At 42.8% G+C, this 17,153-nt stretch overlaps 1 protein-coding gene and 1 long non-coding RNA gene across 4 annotated transcripts in view; one reads left to right on the plus strand and one right to left on the minus strand.

The window, feature by feature from the left end:
- Positions 1–320: 320 nt before the first annotated feature.
- Positions 321–7,904, minus strand: LOC141277891 (uncharacterized). The gene is made up of 3 exons (XR_012329763.1): positions 7,449–7,904; positions 5,792–6,604; positions 321–804 (listed from the first exon to the last, which is right to left on the minus strand). It is a non-coding gene; the product is annotated as an uncharacterized lncRNA (long non-coding RNA).
- Positions 7,905–8,129: 225 nt separating this feature from the next.
- DHTKD1 (dehydrogenase E1 and transketolase domain containing 1) overlaps positions 8,130–17,153 on the plus strand; it is a 52,593-nt gene continuing 43,569 nt past the window's right edge. For all 3 annotated transcript variants that reach the window (XM_033852359.2, XM_033852360.2, XM_033852362.2), the window contains exon 1: positions 8,130–8,378. In XM_033852359.2, coding sequence (XP_033708250.1) covers positions 8,222–8,378 — 157 coding nt within the window. In that variant the 5' untranslated portion in view covers positions 8,130–8,221. The remainder of the gene's footprint in view (positions 8,379–17,153) is intronic.

Raw genomic sequence — 17,153 nt, forward strand, 5'->3', positions numbered from 1 at the left:
CTTTTTTTGAAAGACAAATGCCATATGATATCACTTATATGTGGAATCTAAAATATGACACAAATGAATTTATTTACAAAACAGAAAAAGACTCACAGACAAAGAGAACAGACTTGTGGTTGCCAAGGGGGAGGGGTGGGGGAGGGATGGATTGGGAGTTTGAGATTAGCAGATGCAAACTATTATATACAGAATGGGTAAACAACAAGGTCTTACTGTCCAGCACAGGGAATTATATTCAATATCTTGTGATAAACTATAATGGAAAAGAATGTGAAAAAGAATATATATATATATATATATATATATATATATATATATATATGTATAACTGAATCACTTTGCTGTATGGTAGAAATTAACACAACATTGTAAATCAACTATACTTCAATAAAATAAATTTAAAAAAAGGTATGTCTCTTTTTTAAGACTTTATATTTTTAGAGCAGTTTAAGGTTCACAGCAAAATTGAGGGGAAGGTACAGGATTTCCTAATGTACTCCATGGCCCTACACGTGCACAGCAGCCTCCCCCATTATCAACATCCCCCACCTGAGTTAGACATTTGCTATGGCTGATGAGCCTACATTGACACATCATAATCACCCGAAGTCCATAGTTTACATTAAAGCTAACCTGTGGTGCTGTACATTCTGTGGGTTTGAACAGATGTATAATGACATTTATCCATCATTATGGTCAGATACATCTTTTGCAAATATTTCCTTCCATCTGTGTCTTGTCTTCTCATTCTCTGGACAGTGTCATGCATCCAATTTTGAAAGTGTTACTATGTATCAATCACTGTTTTGGAAATAAAGTAGAAAAATGAATAAAGCACTATTTCTGGCCTCAAGAAAGACAGGCAGAAACTGATAATGACAAAATTACATGAAAGCCCCACTATTATTCTAGGCCATTTCATTGTCCATGTAGAAGACTCTATCCTGTATCCTAACCTCATTGGACCTTAACTTTAGCTCTGACAATTTTAACTTCCACCTCACTTCAGCATTATATATAACTCTATCTTCTCAATCACTTTCTTACTCTAATAATAATAATAATAATAATAGTGGTAGCTACCACTTATTGATCATCTACTATGTTCTAGTCATGGACTTTATGTGTTTTACACAAATACTTAAATATTTTACAGGTAAGTATATGGATTAAGAGTTAAAGGAATCTGCCTAAGGCTTATGTAGTAAAGGGGATCAGGGCATGCCACCCCAAATATGCCACTTTGGCATATTAATTATTTTAAGCTGAAGGGAATTGAGAAACAAATTTCCCTTTGTAAAGATGACATAGAGTTCCATTTGTAAAGATGACATAAACTTCCCGACTCCCATACCAGTAAGAGGAGAATGATTCTTACCACCAGAGAGGAATTGAATCTGCATAACAAACCGTACCAAATATCCCTTATCTACCACACTTTTCATAGTCACCCTTCACAACGTACCATTCCTAGGAGCACAAATCCCTTTTCCTTTGCCTAGTCACTTCTCCATAATATATCACTCTTTGTTAAAACGGTATATGAGGCCCCAAGTCTAGTCACTCCTCTGGGTTTTCATTCTTTTCTGTGAAGCCCCCGTGTACAAAAAGTATTAACACCAATAAGGAAATATATGCCTTTTCTCATGTTATTATATCTTTTCTCAGTTTAATTCACAGTCCCCCAGAAGCCGATCATGAGTAGATAGAGAATAAGTTTTCTCCTCTCCTACAGTAGTAAGTGGCAGGGCCTGGATTCAAATCCAGATCTCTCTGGCCCAGAGCTCGTATTTTTTTCTGCTGGGCCACACTGTTCTTTATCCTTTGACAACACATTCTGGCAGGAAAGCATTATACAATTTTATACTGGCACCCAAGCCTAAGGGTGAGTTATTGTCCGCAGTTTAAGAAACGATGAGTAGAAATTGAAGATTGTAATTTAAAATATGTTATTTTAGGGGCTTCCCTGGTGGAGCAGTGGTTAAGAATCTGCCTGGCAATGCAAGGGACATGGATTCGAGCCCTGGTCCGGGAAGATCCCACATGCCGTGGAACAACTAAGCCCGTGTGCCACAACTACTGAGCCTGCGCTCTAGAGCCCACAAACCACAACTACTGAGCCTGCGTGCCACAACTACTGAGCCCGCGTGCCACAACTACTGAGCCCACGCTCCTAGAACCCATGCTCCGCAACAGAGAAGCCACCGCAATGAGAATCCCGCGCACCGCAACTAGAGAAAGCCCGTGAGCAGCAACGAAGACCCAACGCAGACAAAAATAAATAAATAAATATTTAAAAATAAATAAAATAAAATGTTCTTTTATTATAAGCTCTGTTAAGAATGAATATTTTAGAAGGACAGGTCTCTAAAATGAATAGTGTTCTTTATAATACAACAAGTGTCATAGCAATAAGGAAGAGAATGGATAGTATTAAACCTTAGGCCTGAAAGATTGGTTAGTATTAATCTCAGGCCTAACAAACAGGATTTAGGTCCTATCTCTGCTGCTTATTAGTTGTGTGTGCCTGGGGTCTGTCTGACCTCAACTCTGCAAAATAAAGATACTATCCACTTTAAAGAGTTTTCTGAGTTCTAGACACATGTGTTTAATTATGTGCCAGATACCTGTACTCAGGAGTCTCATAAACATCCGATGTCCAAAACGGAATTAATCCTGCCTCACAGGCTTCTGCTTGTCCAGTGCACCTTTATCCGTTAATGGCACCACCAACCATACAGTGGCTCAACTCAGAAGCCAGGAGGTCTTCATCTCCCCACCTCCCCTTAGTTTTCATATCCAATCCCTTTATCCTATATTCTTCTTCTTTCATTAATTCATGTACTTAACATTTTTTACTCAGTACCTACTATTAAATTACTGGGTGTTCAACAGTAAATTAGGTGCTGGGGATAGAACAACGCTGTAGACAGACATAATCCCACACTCTAGTCATTTACAATTTAGTGGGAGGGCCACCCACAAAGGAGTCATATCATACGTTTAAGTTACACAAATTTAATCAATTATTTAATTATGTTTGAGAGGGTAGAGAAAGAGTCATTGAAATACGCTAAGTGGGCAAAAATTTAGATAACTATAATTATGACATATCTGGTACTCAGGAAACACTTAACAAAATTGTACTAATATAATAAGGAAATTTGTGGAGTACTATGAGGGCGTAGAGTAGAACTAAATAAGCCAAGGAGGCCAGGAACACTTTCTTTTTTTTTTCAGGAAGTAATTCCAAGCCCAGTGGAGAAGGAGGGTAGGAATCATCCAGGTATGTGTGTTGTTGTGGGACGGGAGGAAGAAGAGCCTTCCTGGAAGAGAGCATAGCTTGTGTGAAAATCCTCAAGTAGGAAAAGTATGGATGTTTGAGGAACTGAAAATAGTATCGCTGGTGCACATCGAGAACCACAGGAAGTGTGGATCTAATTAAGGGTGGAAGAAGAGGCAGGCAGACACACCATAGCAGACTAGGGGTTGCAAACACAAGTGGCTATAGGTCCCAGCAAGCAGACCACATAAAGGTAAGAGTGATGGTGTCTGAAAACGGGCACCCATACGCCCCATCTAGAGAGGCCAGCCACCGCTCAGCTCATGCTGATCCCTATGGAGGACAGTGGGTGCAGTGTGGCCAAATCTTTCCGCTTTCTAAGAAAAACCACGAATCTGGACTTGAATATGCAATCTTCCACGTTTTTAATAAAAGCATCCAATTAAAAAAAATTAAGACACTCTGATGGCAAACAAAGCATATATCAGCCATTTATTTATTTTATTTTTGGCGGTGCCACACAGCTTGTGTGATCTTATTTCCCCAACCAGGGACTGAACCCTCTCCCTCGGCGGTGAAAGCACCGAGTCCTGACCACTGCACCGATAAGGAATTCCCCATATCATCAGTTTAGATGGGACTTGTGGGTCACCAGTTTGCAAAATGATCATATTTTAATATATCATGGAGTTTAGTATATCATGACTTCATAATGACACAGAAGAGGGAAAATGTCGGGTAAGCAGTATTCCACATATGTGGATCCTGGGTCCAGAAGAGAGATTATGATGGTGATTTGTATTTGGTGTCATTTCTTTTTTATTGCTAATTAAAGTCCTGAGTGTGAATGAGATTACAAAGGAAAAAGGGTTTGTGTGTGAAAGTCTGGCACATTGAAGTTTCTGGCTGGAAAATGGGAAGACGAGAGTTTTAAAAAATGAGTCTAGGGATTTCTCTGGTGGTCCAGTGGGTAAGACTCCATGCTCCCAATGCAGGGGGCCCAGGTTCGATCCCTGGTCCGGGGAACTAGATACCACATGCCGTCATAACTAAAAGATCCTGCAGGCCGCAACTAAGACCCAGCGCAGCCAAAATATGTACATAAATATTTCTAAAATAAATAAATGAATAAAAAATGAGTCAAGGTTTGTGATCTATAAAGAACTCTTTAGTCGTAATAAGACATTCAGACTTTATCCAAAGAAGAACAGAGGACTTCTCTGGTGGCACAGTGGTTAAGAATCCACCTGCCAATGCAGGGAACAAGGGTTCAATCCCTGGTCTGGGAAGATCTCACATGCCGTGGAGCAACTAAGCTCCTGAGCCACAACTACTGAGCCTGTGCTCTAGATCCCGTGAGCCACAATTACTGAGCCCATGCTCCACAACAAGAGAAGCCACCACAATGAGAAGCCCACACAACAACAACAAAGAGTAGCCCCTGCTCGCGGCAACTAGAGAAAGTCCACGCACAGCAACAAAGACCCAACACAGCCAAAAATAAATAAATAAATATATTAAAAAAAAAAAAGAAACAAAGAAGAACAGAGAGTCATGAAAAGGTTTCAGGCAATAGTGATGTGAATCTGTTATTAATTTATAAAAATAACTCTGACTCAGTGTGAGAGGAGCACAGCAAAGCAAGGAAAGACCCAAGACAAGAAGACAATTTAGGAAGCTACTGTGGAACTCCTGGAGAGGGGTGCTGATGGCCCAGACAGGCAACAGGTGGAGAGTGAACATATTTGAGAACGATTTTGCATGTATTTAAGATCCAGAGCTGGGATCTGTATCATCTTTATTCCCAGTTGCTTCCAACTTTTGTGCAAATTTCCCTGCTGATTTGAATCCATGCATTAGGGATGTGCCACACCTTCTGCCCCTTCTCTGCATCATCTGTCAACTTCCTAGTCACTTCTCTTAATTCACTGAAAACTTTAACCTAGGACTAGGAGTCTTCCTCTACTCCGAGTCCTGCCATTTCCAAGGAGATATTAATGTCTTTATGGCAACTCGTCTAAAAACCTGTTGTCCAAGTTCCTTGATCTTCTCACCTCTGATGACACTCTTCCCCACCTCCACTTTAGCCAACAAGCTGGTCATTATCAAAATTTACATCACTGCTACAATGATCACTTCAAACATTCTGTTTTCTGTCTACAACCTTCTGTTCCAGATGTGATTCTCAAGCACCCCCAGTTTACCTAGTCTTCAACCTCATTGGAACTGCCAACCCACTGGCACCTTTCTTTTGTCAACAGCCCATTCTTATACTTGATAGCATTTTAAAAATGGTAGCCTAGAGCCCATGTTTTATTATTTCAATCGTCCACTAACCAATATCTTAAATGTCTTTGCCTCTTGACCTTTATATCACATCTGCCTGGAAAAACTTCAGCCCTGAATGAATCCAGTTATCATCCTTCTGAATTTCTCAGTACCAAGGCAGAAGAAAAATTACAAAACAGCAGAAATTGGTATCTCTGTATATTCATGGCCACCAACCTCAACCGGGTGAACTTCAAAACTTTAAAGATACGGGCTTCCCTCGTGGCGCAGTGGTTGAGAGTCTGCCGGTGCAGGGGACGTGGGTTCGTGTCCCGGTCCGGGAAGATCCCACGTGCCGGGGAGCAGGCTGGGCCCGTGAGCCATGGCCGCTGAGCCTGCACGTCCAGAGCCTGTGCTCTGCAACGGGAGAGGCCACAACAGTGAGAGGCCCGTGTACCACAAAAAACAAACAAACAAACAAACAAACAAAATATATATATCTTAGGAATTGTTCCAATTCAAGACATAATGAGCTGCTTCATTCTTTTTTATGACTCTATAGTAGTCTGTTGTAAGGAAGTAGTATAACTTATTTAATCTCTTATTTTTTGATATTTAGGATACTCACAATCTTTTAAAATTTAAGTTATAGACAATACAACAGTGAATATTCTTGTACACACATAATTGTGTTCGAGTGTGTGTATGAAAGTTTATCTTAGACTTTCAAATTCCTAGAAGCGGAATCACTGGGTTAAATGAAATGTGCATTTCTAATTTTGTAAGATATTGACAGTTTTCCCTCTATAGAGTTTGTACCATTTTACATTTCCACTAGCAATATATGAGTGCCTATTTCTCATATATTTACCAAAACAGAAAACTTTTGAAACATTATGAACTTTGCCAATCCACATCGAGAATTCTTATCCAAGGTCCACAGGCCCCAAGAAATTTATTCCAGAGACTTCCCTGGCAGTCCAGTGGTTAGGACTCTGTGCTTCCACTGCAGGGGGCACGGGTTGGATCCCTGGTAGGGGAACTAAGATCCTGCATGTCGCGCGGCCAAAAAAAAGAAAGAAAAGAAAAGAAACTGATTCCAATTTTTGCCTTCCACTCAAAGTCCCAACTTCAAATGTCAGTCAGTGAGACCACCATTTCACCTACATGAGAATCCCCACTCCAACTATGCACGCTTTTACCCCTGGTACATTCAGTCCCCTGATCCAATCAACTTTTCAACATAAGCCTCCCTTCAACTTCTCCAGCCTGGACTGCATGGCTCAGTGCTATGAATTCTCCCTTGCCCCATCTCTCCATCATACCTGCCTGGCAAAAATCCATCCTTAGTTAAATACAACTCCTGCCTACCCTGCACCTGCAAAAGGAGCTGAACATATCTGGAGAAAAACTCACAATCACTCTGTCTTGTCTGAGTCAAGTCCGTAACCACAAGCCTCAGTGGGCTCTTGGCAACCCCCAAATCATGACATTTCTGGGTCTGTTCACTTTCCCATCCCACTGCTTCATACCTTTTTATCCCTTTCAGTCCTCCCATGTCTTTTCACTCCCACTTTCTGCTGTTCATCTTGCTTAATATTTCACCAAAAAAAGTTGAAGCAGAAAAGAACTTCATCATCGTTCCATGATTAAATCTATCAGCCTACCGAAACAGATAACGCTTATGCTCTGCCTTTCCTCCCTTTTATATTCTATGAAGTTCCCTTGCTCCTGTCCAAGGCTAACCTTGTCACTGTGGGAGATTGGAGATTCCCTTCTCTGGGATATAAAGGGACACTGATCTCGTAATTACTTGCTTCTTTTTTATTGAAAGCTCTTTTAATCACGCAGTTATCCTGTATCTACCTTTCCACTCCCGTCTCTCAATACACACCCAATTCGCCGGCCTCTTGGAATCACTTGCAACGCCTTGCAGCCTCTCCCAGGCTTCTGTGCACATGCTTGCCCCTCTCCTTGGTGTGCCCCTCACCTTGCACATTTACCTTACTCCACATGAAATCTTCCACGTCCACTTTCTCTTCACTCCTATTCTATCGCTTTCGTACAGGCTCCTTCTCCCCTATTTTATTCTTTCTCCCTCAGTGTTTCTTACAAAAATGCAAATGGAGGGGGGATGTTGATTTTCTGGTTACTTCCTATGACCTTTCCTTCAAACCAAGTCCCTTGGTTTGAGTCCCAGCCACTTTTCATGCACCCTGTCGCTAATTTTTCCTTTCTGTAGGAGACTGCATCGTGTGTGTGAGGATGTGCTCTGGGGCTTCCAGGAGAGTGGTGGTGGGTGATCACTCCTGGTGGGAGACCGCAGCATATATAGGTATATCAAGGTTTATACCAGAAAGCCGGTAACGCTCTACTCAACACTCCCCATTTTCCCAAATCCAGGGCTACCCTCAGCCTCTAGGACCGCGCGAGTCCCAGCGGATCCCGGGGCGCGGCTTCGCTTTGAAGGCCGCTGATCTAGATTGGCTCCGAGGGCCGGTCCTGGCCAATCAGGACTGGGGGCGTTGTCTCGAAGGCGGGGCTTCCCCTCGCCTATTCCCCCCCCCCCCGCCTCCCACGCGGTGGGTTCCAGGAGCTACCTCCCTGTGAACGCGATCCCTAGATCTCCCGCAGAAGTCTCTGGGCCCGGGGGGGGCCTGGCGTGACATGGCCTTGGCCACTGTGGCAGCAACAAGACTGGGCCTCGGCCGGGCCCCTCCGCTCCTCCTCCGGCGCGGCTACCAGACAGAGAGGGGTGTCTACGGCTACCCGCCGAGGAAGCCCGAGAGCCGGGAGCCCCAGGGCGGCCTGGCGCGCCCCCCAGGTCAGGGGTTGGGCCCGGGCGGTGGGCGTGGGGCCTGGGGAGGCAGGGGGCCTTCCTGCCTGGCCTGGGGTGGGGTGCTTTTGATAGTTGGGGCTTCTAGGGGCCTCAGTGTGCGAGTAGGAGGGTGGGGAGGAACGTGAGGCGAGGGAGCAGAGGCGGACAGGCGTGCCTACAGTCAGGGTCGGGGGTCACAGAATGGTTTTGTGAGCTCTTGTCTTTTCCATTCCTTGGTCGTAAAACGTATAAGAACTTAGCTCTTTGCGGAGTCGGGGCTGCAGGAAAAGAAAAGTTCTAAGATATCCCAGCTCCTGGAGATCACCCAAGGATACATTTCCAGGTCCGTCTCCAAAGCTGGTGTGAGCCGGGATGTGTGGGGATCGCGACTGTGGCAGGGTGAAGAGGGCAGTTAGTAGATGGTCTTGGACCACAGCATGGTATTTATTGTCCATTTGTCTCCTCTGTGTAGCCTCTTTAATTTCAGAGTTTAGAACTCTTTGCTGAATTTAGAAACGTGTTACTCAGGTTTTAATGTATTACGAGACATGAATATCAGTTTTTGGAAGCTCTGTTGCATCCTCATATGCTAGAAACTAATTTTGAGCATTTGGTTTATGCTCCAAAGTTATTGTATCTTTATTCATCTTCACAGAATAGAAGATGAACACAGATCGATTATTAGAGGAAGGTCATTTGGCATCTTTGATCCAGTTATTGGATAAACAATTAGGAGCCCCTTCATCGTCTAAGCACCTGACCTTTGAGCAGTACATCACACACTGGAACCTCAATATTTTGCTTTTGATCCCAGGGGACATTTAGAATAAAACTGATTCTCCTTCTTGAGTCTAGCGGGTTTCTTTAGGGACAGGATTTTGGCCAGCTAGATTGCTAATCCCTTGAGAGTAAGACTATAGGTATCTTATTTCACTTGGCAAATTGAATGCCCAGAATTTTACACGCCAACTGTCCTCAAACTGAAGCGCGCATTCAGATCACTCTGCATGATGTTAAAATGCTAGCTTCCAGGCCAGCCTCCCTCTCCCCTCCCCCAAACCCCACCCTAGTTCTCATTCAGTGGCCTGAGATGAGGTTCAGGAATTTGTATTTTTATGTCACTCTAGGTGACTCTCTAGCAGGACGTCCGTGGCCACCATGGCCAAACACTGTTATAGTCATAAGGGATGTATGTGTAAGATGTATTTGACAATCTCTTCTTCAATTAAGAACTTACTAGTGTGTGCTCAGTGTGCAATTATTGTGATCTTATTTGAGGTTTTCCCTCACTGCTGGGTCTCTGTTTGATTCCTATTACCAGCCTGGCAGTCGAGAATTAATCTTTGCTGGGAAAAGTCTGGGCTGGTGGTTCTCAATGGCAAGACTGTATCCAAATCATCCAGGGAGCTTTGGGCTGGTGTGGTTTGAAAAAATATCTCTGGAGTTGATTTTATCTGTATATAATCTTCTCTCTTCCCTCATCACCAACTTGTGCCTCCCCACCCCTCCTAGCAATGAACTTGCTGTATTGTGGGATCCTTGGTGAACTTTGAAATTTCAGTATTGAGTTAGAACTGCAGGCTAAGGGTACAATATTGTGTTGTACTGAGAGGATAGAGTAAAATCAATACTGAGAAATAGTTGTTTGTTGCAGTTATGGGATCTGACTTAAGGAATTTTTTTCCTTATATCTTTTTTTAATACTCTGAATAAAACTTAAAGGCAAGTGGGCCGTTTTGTAACTTTCTCCAAAATTATCATTCCATGTAGATCTGTGACAGTTCTTTCTGTTTAAGAACTTATCACATCATTTTGTAAAAACTCTTTTTATAGATACTACTCCTACTAGGCTGTGTGGGAGAATGGGGAAGGAGATTACATATAGCTCACGTCCAAAGAGCTTGGTCACACTTCTATACATACCTGCAAGGGAGACTGGAAACCATAGTCTTTACTCAGGGTGGCTACCTTCCAATTAAAAATTATTTTGAGAGAGAAGAGGAAAATAGTTGTTGGAAAATAATTAGTAATCACGCTCGGCCCCTTTGGCCATTCAAATATCCTAAGCTTTTCTTCCCACACATAGAATGTACTCACTTCCTCCCTCCTCCATTAAATTCCTTAATCCAGCTCAAAGTCCATTTTCTCTGGAGAATGTGCAGTCCTCTCCAGCAGGTGTGGCTGTGGCTCCTTGGAGTCTGGAATTTTATGAACTGCCATCCATCCTGAATATATACACATTCGATGTACAAAGGAAACTCCCATCCACAAAAGGAAAGAATGAGGAATTTATAGCAGCCACTGGTTCAGACCAGTTATCAAGTCCTGTTGGGTGGGAATGGTAAAGCCCCTTTATGTGGCTTAGTGGTAAATTCACTAGATTGTCTGGCCCCTCAACTCTGCCCCTGTCCCTTCCCCTGGTCTTGCCTTATGGGTTCTTCTTCTTCTTTTTTTTTTTTTTAAATTTGCCCATTTTAAGGATGTAGTTTTTTTGTGTTTTTTTTTTTAGATGTTGGGGGTAGGAGTTTATTTATTTACTTTTTGGCTGTGTTGGGTCTTCGTTTCTGTGTAAGGGCTTTCTCTAGTTGCGGCAAGCGGGGGCCACTCCTCATCGCAGTGCGCGGGCCTCCCACCATCACGGCCCCTCCTGTCGCGGAGCACAGGCTCCAGACCCGCAGGCTCAGCAGTTGTGGCTCACGGGCCCAGCCACTCCACGGCACGTGGGATCCTCCCAGACCAGGGCCCGAACCCGTTTCCCCTGCATTAGCAGGCAGACTCTCAACCACTGCGCCACCAGGGAAGCCCACGGGTTCTTCTTTAACCTGTATCTTCTGAGGGCATTGGGGAGTGTGCCCTCCTTGGGGGCTGCACACCTTTCATGGTCCACTTTATTTTGATAAAGTTAGGAGCCTGAGAGTTACTTTAGGTAGTCATCAATTACAGATTTTTTTTTTCTGGCCAGAGTTGGGATTTCTTTGGCAGTTCAGTTTTTAATTTTATTTATTTTTATTTCTTATTTTTTAAATTAGTTTTTATTGGAGTGTAGTTGATTTACAATGTTGTGTTACTTTCTGCTGTACAGCAAAGTGAATCAGTTATACATATACATATATCCACTCTTTTTTAGATTCTTTTCCCATATAGGTCACTACAGAGTATTGAGTAGAGTTCCCTGTGCTGTACAGCAGGTTCTTATTAGTTATCTATTTTATATATAGTAGTGTATATATGTCAATCCCAATCTCCCAATTTATCCTCCCCTGCCCCATTTCCCCCTTGGTAACCCTAGGTTTGTTTTCTACATCTGTGACTCTATTTCTGTTTTGTAAGTAACCTCATTTGTACCATTTTTTGAGATTTGGAGTTGGGATTTCTTTGGCAGTTCAGGTTTTTAAAAAATTTATTTATTTATTTTTGGTTGCATTGGGTCTTCATTGCTGCGCGCGGACTTTCTCTAGTTGCGGTGAGCGGGGGCTACCCTTTGTTGTGGTACGTGGTCTTCTCATTGCGGTGGCTTCTCTTGTTGTGGAGCACGGGCTCTAGGTGCACGGGCTTCAGTAGTTGTGGCTCACGGGCTCTAGAGCGCAGGCTCAGTAGTTGTGGCGCACGGGCTTAGTTGCTCCACGGCATGTGGGATCTTCCTGGACCAGGGCTCGAACCAGTGTCCCCTGCATTGGCAGGCGGATTCTTAACCACTGCGCCACCAGGGAAACCCGGCAGTTCAGTTTCTTAAATAAAATTCCTAGGACTGCAGTCTTTTTGCTTTTTGCTTTTTGGCTTTTTGCTTCTAGTCATTCCATGAGCAATTTGCCCACAGTCAAAGAGTTCATCTGGGCCTAGTTTTTAAGCCTGCAAACCCTGGTCTTTTATTTACTGCTTCTACCCACTCGACTCCCTAAATTTAATGGTGTTTATTTTGAGACCATCTCAACTAATATGCTGTAGTGGGAAGGCAAAACCCTTTGTGTGATATTGAAGGCTCAGCTGGCTTTCATCATCTAACAGATAATGCTTACTAGAAGGTACTTAAAAAGGGGTTTCATCTTTTCTCCTATATCCGGCCAAGACAGCCTCTTCAGAACTACCTTAACTAATTGCTTCTACTCTTCCAACCTTGGCTGGGTCTGCCCTCTAGGTACTGAGGCCACAGATGGAGAAAACCTCCCAGAAGTGGAGTGAATTTCCCTCCATCTCTTCTTAATGATGAACTATCTCCTCCTTGACCTCACCTTTCTTCTGGGGCTTTCCTGAAGATGACAAGAAACGATGAACACAGACTACTGAGCCACAGGCTCCATGGGCATGCAGCCTGCCTTTCAAGATATCGCAAGTGACAGTTTTACCGAATGTCAGATAACATAACACCGCTTCAGCTTTCTAGTCTGAAATACCTGGGTCCTCAGTACCCACCACCTGACTGCGAAGCCAGTGTCATATACATTTTAGGTTCTGTTATGGCAGCAACCCACCTCCGGTAGCAAATTCAGTATTGGATAGGATGTGTTCAGGGGCTGTGCCAGAGACCTGGAATAACAGTGGGTTGAATAAAGTAAGTAGAAGTCTGAGCTGGTATGACAGCTCTGCTCTGCAAAGCTGTAGGGGTTCAAGTTTCTTCTATGTTGTTCCTTTGCCACTCTGTGGGTGTTGCTTTCAACTCTGGTCGAGGATAGTTCACCACTATAGCCACAAACTGGCCAGCAAGAGGGAGGAAAAGGGGGAGGGGAAGAGAACACCATCTCTTTAAGGGTAAGACCCAGAAGTTGAAACAGCACTTCTACTACCCTCTCATTGGCCAGAACATAGTCATATGGCCACCCTGGCTGCAGGGAAGGCTGGAAAGGGTATCCTTATTCTGGGTGGTCATATACTCAACTATCTGTTACCATAAAAGAGAAGGGAAAATGGATGTTGGGAGTTATAATAGTCTCTGCTACAGATGTACTTTAAAAATCTGGGGCAAGCAACTTTTCACCTTGTACTTCCTGTCCCATTTTGAGCACTCTATTTCTCAAAGCCTTGCTTTCTTCATATTTTCACTAACCAGGATCCTAGTCTAGGTGTTTAATTCTGGCCTGCTACCAAAAAAAAAAAAGTTGAATTCAAGGGTTCTTAACCTGGGCCCATGGACCCTTATGAGAAGGTTTCAGGGGGTCTGTGTACTTTGCACAACTCTGTGTGTGTGTCTGTTTGTAGGCCGAGGGCCCGTAGCTTTCATCACATTCTCAAAGAGATCCATGACTTCAAAGAGGTAAAACTGCTAGCCTAGCTGGTATTATAATTTATAGCCTAGTTCCCTTCCAGCTTAGTCCAGTCTTTCTAAAACGTTGGTTTAACTGACTTTCTTACTCAGGTCTCCAAAGGCTCTACTTTGCCTCTCAAAATAAAATGCAGGTTCTTTAGGTTGCTACTCAATGCCCTTCATGTTTCTTGACATGTTCTAATTCTTTCTTACCTCTTTCCATATAAATTCCCCCACTTTCCAAATCTCTTCTTCACTTTGTGCCTTTCCACTTCTTACTCTCCACAGTCCAGCTCCATCCCCAAGTTCTCCGTGACATCTTTCCAGACAACTCCAGGCTATCCTAATCTGAATTCCCTTAGCTCTCAGTATGGGGCCCAACCCCTTGGACTGTATTAAACTTTTTCTAATTGTGTGCAGTTTTGTGCGGGGATCATCTTCTCATTTACATTGTAAGATCCTGCCTAGTAAAGACCTTGTCTTATATTCCTTTCAGCTCTACACTTAACTAAATACTTATTAAATGATTGATTCCTACTAAGAAGTGGAAATAGGGTTCTGTATATGCAATTTCTTTGTGACGTTTGATACATTTGAATTTTGCACGTACAACCGTAACACCAAGAACTAAGAAACACTTTATATATAGGGTAATATACTGTATTACCATGTTCTAGAAGAAGGAATAACTTTTTTTTTTGCTGATGAAGACAATTAAGATTCATTGGGTTTTTCCTTAAATTCTGTTTAACTGTGTGCTTATGGTCTGTTCTAGTAATTATAGGAGGCTGATGAGGCCAAGGACACAGTTTAATTGGCTTTAGTCTTTCTTTTTTTCGGCCTTGCTGTGCAGCATGCAGGATCTTAGTTCCCCGACCAAGGATCAAACCCATGCCCCCTGCATTGGGAGGTGCCCCCTGCATTGGGAGCCCAGAGTCTGAAGCACTGGACTGCCAGCTAAGTCCCAGCTTTAGAGTTTTTCATAATGCCTACCAGTTGTCCTAAAAGGTACCATCTTTGTTGAGAGGAATGACTGAGTTAGTGGGATGGATCATGTACATTAACTTTTGGTACTGGCAAAATGAATCCAAGGACAAACCCTACGGAAAATGGACGCAAGGCATCCTCCCACATCCAAGGTGACACAGAGAAACGGGAGGAGGTACGGTCAAAGTTATGGTGCCTCCCTCCTCCTCTTTGACCTTCATCAGCCTTCTTTCTTAATATGTTTATCTTGGCCAAATATCAATGCCTGCATAGGATGACTACTTCATTTACTAAGATTTTCACTGTAGTAAGGCTTTGGAGAGATATTGGATTTGCTTGTAGTAACCTTTTTGGGTGGCAGCGGTTTCACTAGTTAAAATTTGACCTGTGATGAGTGTCCTTTGTAGCTGGCTATTAGTAAAACAGCTTGTACTTTAACCTCTGTATACCTCAACTTCCAAGTAAACTTGAATTTATTTATCAACAATCCTAATTTAAAATGGAGGTGGGTTTCCATATACATTTTAGAAGTATTTGTTCTAGTTCTGTGAAAAAAGCCATTGGTATTTTGATAGGAATTGCACTGAATCTGTAGATTGTCTTGGGAAGTATGGTCATTTTAACAATATTAATTCTTCCAGTCCAAGGCCATGGTATATCTTTCCATCTGTTTGTGTCATCTTCCATTTCTTTCATCAGTGTCTTATACTTTTCCGAGTATATGTCTTTTACCTCCTTAGGTAGATTTATTCCTAGGTATTTTATTCTTTTTGGTATGACACTAAATGGGGTTGTTTCCTTAATTGCTCTTTCTGATAGTTCGTTGTTAGTATATAGAAGGGCAACAGCTTAGAACCAGTGATTCATAGGCATAAATTTCATTATGAAGGATTTGGGTTATTAAAAAATGGCAGAATTTAGAGACCATTAGGAGATGGGAGCTGTAAGATTCCAAACAGCGTTTAGTGGTTACTGATCTTGGAGATCAGCTTTAGTAGTTGAAGTGAGGTTGCAGGTATGTTGCATATTAGAAATAATAGGAGCCTTGGGAATTCCCTGGCAGTCCAGTTGTTAGGACTCGGCACTCTCACTGCTGGGGCCTGGGTTTTGTCCCGGGTCGGGGAACTAAGATCTCACAAGCAGCGTGACGCGGACCAAAAAAAAAAAAAAAGAAGAGAAAAGAAATAATAGGAGCCTTTACTGGAGGTATAGGAAAAACAGTTGGGGAAAATCTTATTGCATTAGAGATTTTCAAAAATATTTAGATGATTTTTTAAATGTTTCAATGACTTCTAGTTATCTCATCCTGTTTGCTGTAGGCCCTGGACTTTCCTTTTCACTTTTTGTTATGGTATAGTGGGTAAAACACTGGATTAAAATCAAGCACACCTGAGTACAAATAGTTCAAATTCCAGCTTCTTCATTACCAGTGTCACCTTCTGCAAGTCACTTAACGTGTTTGGGCCTCAGTTAACTCTTCTGCAGATAAGGGTGCCTATTTCAGGGCTGTTACAGGATTAGATAAAATGACGTATCTGAAAAATGTAACACAATGTGTAGCACAAGTTAGTACTCAATAAATGGTCACTATCATTTATTATCAATCTGTGACTGTTGCTCACCTATTTCGGCAATGATTTAAGAAAGGAATCTCAAAAAAAAAGGAAAGGACCAGAACAAGGTTTCTATTTAAAGTTTGGTTTTTTGCAAGAAAGAACTATCTGGCAAAATAAATTTAGCTTATAAAGATATCAGGTTTGAGATGGGAAGAGAAGATAGGATGTAAAATGAACTCAGCTGCGCAGCCTAGGTATGAGTTTGTTGTACAGAATTCATAATAATAGTATTCTGGTACCAAGTCTTGCCTTTTGATATGGTTATCTATGAAGTTCCTAAGTTGAAGCTGGTGGCAGCTGTCTCATTTCTTTTTTTCTATAAATTTCTGTTGTTTATTTATTTATTTATGTATTTGGCTGCATTGGGTCTTCGTTGCTGTGCGCGGGCTTTCTCTAGTTGCGGTGTGTGGGCTTCTCATTGCAGTGGTTTCTCTTGTTGCGGAGCACGGGCTCTAGGGCGTGCGGGCTTCAGTAGCTGTGGTGTGCAGGCTCAGTAGTTGTGGCTCGTGGGCTCTAGAGCGCAGGCGCAGTAATTGGGGAGCACAGGCTTAGTTGTTTCTCGGCACGTGGGATCTTCCAGGACCAGGGATCGAACCCGTGTCCCCTGCATTGGCAGGCGGATTCTTAACCACTGTGCCACCAGGGAAGTCCCCGTCTCATTTTAATAGGGCCTAAGAGGGGACTTCCCTGGCGGTCCCGTAGTTAAGACTCCACGCTTCCATTGAAAGGGACCTGGTTTCGATCCCTGGTCAGGGAACTAAGATCCCACATGCCGCAAGGTGTGGCCAAAAAAAAAAAAAAAATAGGGCCTATGGGACTCCAATTATGGAGTTCTCTTTCTTGGAGTCTTTAGTATTTTTATAGATAGCCAATGTTCCCGCTTGCTCTAAGCATATGCTGACTTGAATGCAAAGAGACTGTGGATTGGATCTAGATATT

The sequence above is a fragment of the Tursiops truncatus genome, chromosome 2, assembly GCF_011762595.2.
Source record: "Tursiops truncatus isolate mTurTru1 chromosome 2, mTurTru1.mat.Y, whole genome shotgun sequence".
NCBI lineage: Eukaryota > Metazoa > Chordata > Mammalia > Artiodactyla > Delphinidae > Tursiops > Tursiops truncatus.